The sequence below is a fragment of the Ruditapes philippinarum genome, unplaced genomic scaffold (genome assembly GCF_026571515.1).
Source record: "Ruditapes philippinarum isolate M1 unplaced genomic scaffold, ASM2657151v2 ctg16933_1_1_1_1, whole genome shotgun sequence".
Lineage (NCBI taxonomy): Eukaryota > Metazoa > Mollusca > Bivalvia > Venerida > Veneridae > Ruditapes > Ruditapes philippinarum.
The window spans coordinates 3,458-11,105 of record NW_026866337.1 but is presented as its reverse complement, the minus strand read 5'-3'; the positions used below and the strand labels follow the sequence as shown (position 1 = coordinate 11,105).

Below are 7,648 nucleotides of genomic sequence, written 5' to 3'. Positions count from 1 at the left end.
GCGTCGCATGTTAAACTTGTTGGGACGCCGGGAGTAGCTCCCCTTACCTACCTGAGAATGATTTGTAAACAACCTTGCTTAACAGTCAGTGTTACAGGCATAAAATAAAACAGTTTTCGGCAGTTAGCAAAAAATGATATTCATTGCAGGCAAATTCGGGCTGCTGTATAGGGGGAAATTTTGGCTTTGAGGGGGAAAAAAATCATACTATTTTGAGGGGGGAATGGGGCCGAATTTCGCTGAATATATTGGTGAAAAATAAACACTGGACTATGATTTTTCTCTAGTCTTCAATGAATTCTCCCCCTTAGATGTCAATGAATTTTCATTCTCTCCCTAGGACACGTATTCTAGACTATGATTTTACTCTACTTTCAGGAGAATGCAAATTTGATACGGCAGATTGATCATGAGACAGTAACATCATTTGAACAACAGTTTGTAGAGGCTATCAAAGCTTTGTGGGCTGACAGTGGAATACAGGAGTGTTATGATAGGAGGAGAGAGTACCAGCTGACCGATTCGGCTAAATAGTAAGTCTTCAAAATGAAATTCTCAATTGACCGCCTCCGTGGTCGAGGGGGTTAAGAGTCGATGACTTCCAGGGCTCGAATTTAACACTCGCAAACTCTCAAAATGCTAGTTGAAAAATGATTTTGCGAGTTAGATTTATGACTACTCGCAATTTTTTGCGAGTTGAAGAAAAAATGGAATACGCTCGTCAGGAAAAGCCAAAATATAAATGGGGCGTAATATTCGCAGGAAGCCGAGTTATAAACTATGTGCGCAGACAGGTTTACATTTTCTATACCTTAACCTCGCTTAAAAAAGTACACAAATTTAAACCAGTCCAAATGTCATTTTGTCTGTGTATCGGAATAAAATGTCTAAACGAAAAATAACGAACTTCTTTCCAATTACTGAAGCAAATGTGTCTTCCGATAACAATACTCTGAGTACAGAAGATGATTCACGGTCTATCAAAAGAAAGACAATCAGACCTTCAGTTAAAACGGTTAAAAATTGGGAGAAAGAACTGCAATTAAGTCAGTCTTACGTACGAACTCGATGACGATGGAAATGTTGCCAAAATATTTTGCGCCGATTGTTGTGCGCATAATCCAGACCAGACATCGTCGGTATGGCGACAATATTGCATTATTATTTTTTTACATGTAGATTGACATTTGATGAGAATCCCTGTACCCTAAATCAAGTTTTTGAGTGAAAATTTACGTTGCTGATTCGTACCCAGGGCAGTTCGAACTCGTCCAAATAAATTACAATTTTAAACAATTTTGGAATTAAAACATCATTGTCGTAAAAAGTGCTAGTTGAATTCAGCTTTTGCTAGTTAAAAATTTGTCCACTAGCAAAAAATTGCTAGTGGCCAAAAAAGTTAAATTCGAGCCCTGACTTCTAATCCAGTTACCTCTCTGGCGTGGGTTCGATCCACGGGAGATGCTTTGGTAGTTTAGCGCAGAGGAAGGTAGTCTAGTACTGGTGTAACTCTCCAGGTACGATGATTTGGAAACTACCTGCCTATATGACTGAAATACTGTTGGGGAAAAGGCGTAAAATGAAAGCTTGTAGTATGCAGTTGGATAATGAAGAAAATTGTTGTTTTTAAATTTTTTATCCTTTTCTAAGCGAGGTATAACACTTTTATCATTGTTTTTTTTACAGAGGGAACACTGGTCAGAATCCATCAATTTATTATATCAGATGTTTTAACCGATGGTTAGTCCCTGTATGTAGGGTCATGTTTGTCTCAGGGCTGTTTCTCAGAGCTATTTCTTGGCAGTTCAGGGCTATTTCTTGACAGTTCAGGGCTTATTTCTTGGCAACTGCCTACTGGATTTCAATGAAACATTGGAACCATATTTACTATCTTCACCTCGACCATAAAATGAAGGTCAAATTAATTATTTTTGCTAAAACTGATGCAACTTTGTTATTTTTAGACAGATCTGATTTACAATAAGATCAATCAGGAGAAGTTTGTAACACCTGTGATAAGCAATAATATCTTGATTGTTTTGGCACCATTTTGGCACCATATGACTTACATTATGTTGGAGTGCTGTGAAACTAAACATTTAACAAACAAAAAACGCATCGGTGACCTTTCAATCACTTGTTGCCATTAGTAATAACTAGTATTTGACAGGGTATATATATTCAAAAGCAATTGCTTACAAGCTGATTTAGTGGTGGACAGTGGTGTTATTGATTGTCACTGTTTCAGATAGTCACTTCTAATGGTTTTATTTTTGTTACAAGTTTTTACAAAAACCACATAAATAATAGAGCTGTCTTGATAGAGACGATATTGATGTATCATTGATATTTTTTCTGCCGATCAATAATCAATACACATTTGGAAAAATCGATAATTTTGATAGATTATTTAAATCTCTATAAATTATGAAAATTCACTGATACTTGTCATCCTATATCGATTTATCGTCGATATGCACTGAATGACAGCCCTAATACATAATCTCTTGTTTTCTCTTTATTTTCCAGTTACCTTGATGATGTTGACAGAATAACGCAGCCCGATTATTTACCATCTTTACAGGATATCCTTCGAGTGAGATCCCCAACCACGGGCATCATAGAATATCCATTTGACTTGGATAGTATAATATTTAGGTAACCTTTTTCATCAATCCACAGGCAATATAGAATATCCATTTGACTTGGATAGTATAATATTTAGATAACCGTTTTCATCACTCTAGAGGCAATATAGAATATCCATTTGACTTGGATAGTATAATATTTAGATAACCTTTTTTATCACTCCATAGGCAATATGGTATACCTACTTGACTAGAAAGTGTCATTTTTAGACAGACTATGGCCATTTTAGGTTATTTGTCCATTTTATATTTAATTATGTCACATTCTGGAATATGCTAGAGGGTTTATTCTGTACTGTAGGTTCAGTGTGCAAGTAATCTGCTTTTCCACCCAGGAATGAAAAGTTTAAGCCCTACTTTTGCCACACTCTTCAAGTAACACGCCCGAGTATTGTCCAGTTTGAACTAGGAAATGGGCTTTAGGCTTGTCCAAACAGACCATTTAACCCTTAAATGCTATATATTTGCTGTCTAAGGATTTAAAATAAATTTTTATATTGTGATTAAAATGATAACAGGATACATATAATGAAAGAAATTTGTCAGTATAATTTTCTGTTTGGGAGTTGGGGATGCATGAAACCATTGCAAATCTTGCTCATATCGTGGGCTTAGCGCAAAACGGTTGTAACTCACTTTTTTCCACAAAATGACATTTTTAACATTTTCAATGTATTTTGTGGTTATGCATATCCTCAGTGAGTATTTTAAATGGATTCTGAAAATTAACAAGTTAAATCAATATTTGTCAAAAGGTTGTATCTCAAATTGCTCATAATTTTCAGTGCAAAATGGTTGTATCTCAAGTTACAACCATTTTGCGCTGAAAATTCTGATATTGCAATGGAAGTTAATTAGCATTCTGTTTGTTTTATTTGAATCATCACATGAAAAGAAGGATATAAAGACAGTAGAAAAGATTTTTTGTTTTGATATATCTAAATAAACCTTAAATATTGGTAAAAAACCCAACTAAATTGTGATTTTATATTATCACATATTATCTTCATGAAATATATTTAAATGTATATTACAATAATTATAGTTCAATCTCATAAATTAATTCCAATAAATGAAAAAGATCCACTGCCACAATCAGCAATTATTGTTTGATATTAAGTAAATGAAATAACTTTTAAATATTGAAGGACAAAAATGTCCATATCCCTCCAGCCCCCAACCCCAATAACACATACAGTTTAAAAAATGACAAGGTGGACAGATTTGGCCCCTTATTGATTGAAAATTAGCGCCACACTTATTTTTACAGGGCAGAAAAACGTTTCCATATTTTGAAAAATAATGTAAGTACATGTAGATCTAATTCAGAATATCTCCAGTTTATGCTCATAGTAGCAAAACTGAAATTGTTGCAGGCACAAAGTATGTTCATGGAAGGTATGTCAAGGCCACCTAGCTCAGACCCATAACGCTTCAGAATTGCTTTTATTTTTATTTCTCAAAAGCTTCTAAATTTTAGTGTTCTTATCAAGAAAGTTACTCATGGCAAATTACCTGATCAATCTTTTTCATCTTTTGCAATTTTGAAAGAAGTACAGTTACAGTGAATTAATATTCTTTGTGGAAGTCAATACTGCCAATGCTTTGATTACATTTTGCTACTTTTATGATAAATTATATTACATTTATCACCATTTTCTTCATGGTACAAGCATCTTACATTCTCAAAAACCATATTATTATTGTGAATGGATTAGAGAACTACAATAGTATATCATAAAAGTATAATTAAAGATAAAAGAAAGGAAGGGGATATGGGACTAAATTGAAGAGAGGGAGGTGGGGGTGTAATCTCTAACTATACAAACTAAAGACACACTTTGAAATACAATGAGGAAAAACTGAGAAGGGAATGGACAAAGTGGCAGGAACCAAGACCATTGTTAGAATCCCCAAACAAACCATTGACGCAAATGACATACTTAAAAAAGAACCATGGAATGACACTGCCTTGAAACAATGAAATAGCAAAAACATAGCTTAAGAGTTTATAATATGATTGTTTCCACATACAATGTAGAATTTGCCTAAAAGAAGTCCATATTAAACTCTCTATCACAAATTCAGGGTAAGACCAAATTTGAAGAGGACCATGTTTTAATATTATAAACATCGAGCTTCAATTCTGTGGCAATCTATGACCCTTGACATGTTTGAACAGAAAATGATCAGTTCTTGCCACAAGTATAGATCCAGGCCAGCCTGAACACCTGTGCACTCAGTTCAGGTTCTGTACTGTGGACAGCTCAATTTTAGTACCTGTATATTAATTGATTAATTGATTGATTTAATTAACTTTTCCAAATACAAATCAGGGCAAATCTATTACAGACATTCAGCAGTTCATTTGACCCTATAGCCAGTAAATTCAGAAAACTTTTGATCTACTTTTAAATCTTTATGAATGTTTATAATACTGCACGTTTGTAACGTTGCTTTTCATTGGATAATCCTGATGTTTATATAGTTTTATATACACAGCTGCTGTCGATTCATAAAAGCATCTTACTTTTTTCTCTAAAAAAAAAATGCTTGCTGTATTATAAATTTGTTACAAAGATTGTTGACAGGTAATATGGCCGTATATAAACGACTGTTTGCAATATAACCCTTGCCTAACGGCTCGGGTTATATTTACAAACAACCACTTATATAGGGCCATATAACCTGTCAACAATCTTTTTATAACTAATAATATAACCAGTTGTTAAATGGTCTTAATTAAGAATACCTCTAAGCACAAGCAGTAATTAAGACATTGCTTCAAAACATTATAGCCATTATAAACTCATAGGTTTGACTTTATTTCTTTTAATTTTAAAATTGCCCTTCTCTAATAACTCGTTCAAATCATATTTTTTTTTGTGTATACTATCTGTGTACTTTTTTATTAACTACATCTGTAGTGTGTATGCGCTAAACCGTATATGTTTGCATAATGTCACCAAGAAACCATTGAAAAATATGCGTTCTAGAGAAAAACTTGCGATTGTCCAATGTCCGTATGTCTGAGTACTTACGAAAACATCTTGATAAAACAAAAGGAAACACCACACTACTTAAAAGTTATCCTAAAAGTAGATTAAAACCATTTGAAATAAATTCAATTCTTGCAATAATTAAGCAAAAAAAAACACAAAAATACAAGAAGTGTGACTTCATAACACAGTGTTGGCTAGGAATCAAACCAGAGACCTTCAGATCAGTAGCCTTGCATCTATACAAATATAGACCTCACCTTACTGATATGTGAAGATAACAAATATATCAATATATTTGTTTGATACAAGTGTTTATTCAATGACTTTTATGAAAGTTAATGAAGATCAAGGAAAATATTGTTGGACAATATTACCAACCAAAATATGCCCAGAAGTAAAAGAAAATTTTTTTTGGATATAGAATGTACTACTTCTACAGATTTAATGTAAACTGGTCAGTGGGCTAAGGTTATTTAAAGATATTCTAAGATTTTATGAACTTCCTAGAAGGACAAAGTACATGTAATTGATATTATAACTGAAATTGAAAGGTATAACAAGTAGAATTTGATTTATCAGCACCCATCAATTTGAAGCTATGGTCTCACTTACTCCCGGCAGAGCCCAGGACCAACCCGGTAAGTTACCTGGATTATCCGGGACAATCCAGGATGAAATTATTGTTGCAGTCACAGTAACCCCGACAGCATTACGGTAATTCCCAACTAACCAACCAGGATGCGCTCCGGACCATCCAGGCAGAGCCCAGGTGAAGCTACGGTTCATACCGGTGCTTCCTTGGACCCCCAGTAGATTGAAAACCGCAAAAAATGATAACATTGATACATAATTTTCATTTAATATAATATCTATTGTTCCAGAACAGTAATTCATGATGATTTTCTGAAAAATCCTTATGCAATACCTGATAGGAGGGAAATGGGAAGGGTTTTTATACAAACAAGTGCGATCATTGCAAATTGTTGTGATTCTTTTTAAATGAACTGGGCCTTGCCGGGGCTCTACCTGGATCAACCATAGCTCCATCGTCATCCTCTGCTGGCATCCTCCAGGGCTCTGCCGTAGCTCTACTGGCTATATACCCGGAGATCATCCCCGGTTTGTGTCGGCAGAGCTACTGTGCTTCCCCGGTGAAACCCTGGACATTCCAGGCAGAGCTTAGGATGAAGCCTTCAAAGCTTTACTTCCCGGATCATCCCAGACCACCCCGGTGATATTGAATGTCGAATGCCGGATGTTCCCGGATCATCCCAAACGTTGCCGGCAGAGTTAGGGATGTACCCCGGTTGTTCCTGGTAGAGCCCTGGAAGTCTACCAGGGCTCTGCCGGGATGTCAGTGAGACTGTAGCTTTAAGTCAAGACACATAATGAGGACCATGACTGTATTCACAGTTGTTATGGTGTCTCTTGTCATATTTCCAAACAAATATTTTTCAAATGTTCAGCTTAAACTCTAAACCTGCTAATGGTGTCACACATTCTATCATGCAACCAGTAAAGATCAGAGCCAGCGTAATTATCCTTTAAAACATTTTGAAATCTAAAAGATTTTGAATGATTTTGCTAAAATTGAAGACCATAATTTTATAATATCAATTGGGGTATGGATTAAATGCCCAGCAGCTGAAAGGGTGGCTAAACCTTACTTTTTATTTTGAAATACATGTACATGTGTCTAAGATAGCATTTATACCATTCCATAGAATAGCATTTATAATTAACCATCAAAAATAATTTTAGCTTATCCCTAACTATATATATATTTTTAAATAAAGTGGTATAGGCTATATTATTCTCTATTGCGGACATTGATTCTCTTCAAACTTATCACTGATTATACTTACTTTCATTATTTTCATCATTCAAAACATGACTTGCACTTATTTTATAATCTTATTTTATAATGGCTACATATATTTTCTGTGATTTAGAAGTAATATTTTATTTTATCCAATTATTAAATCCTATAAAAAAGAT

General features: G+C 34.5%; 1 protein-coding gene across 1 annotated transcript; it reads left to right on the top strand.

Moving 5' to 3' along the window:
* Positions 1 to 265: 265 nt before the first annotated feature.
* LOC132732196 (guanine nucleotide-binding protein G(q) subunit alpha-like) lies at positions 266 to 2,677 on the top strand. Its single transcript, XM_060718584.1, has 2 exons — positions 266 to 533; positions 2,530 to 2,677. The coding sequence occupies exons 1-2, from the start codon at positions 358 to 360 to the stop codon at positions 2,660 to 2,662; spliced, it is 309 nt and encodes a 102-aa protein (XP_060574567.1). The 5' UTR covers positions 266 to 357; the 3' UTR covers positions 2,663 to 2,677.
* Positions 2,678 to 7,648: the final 4,971 nt, after the last annotated feature.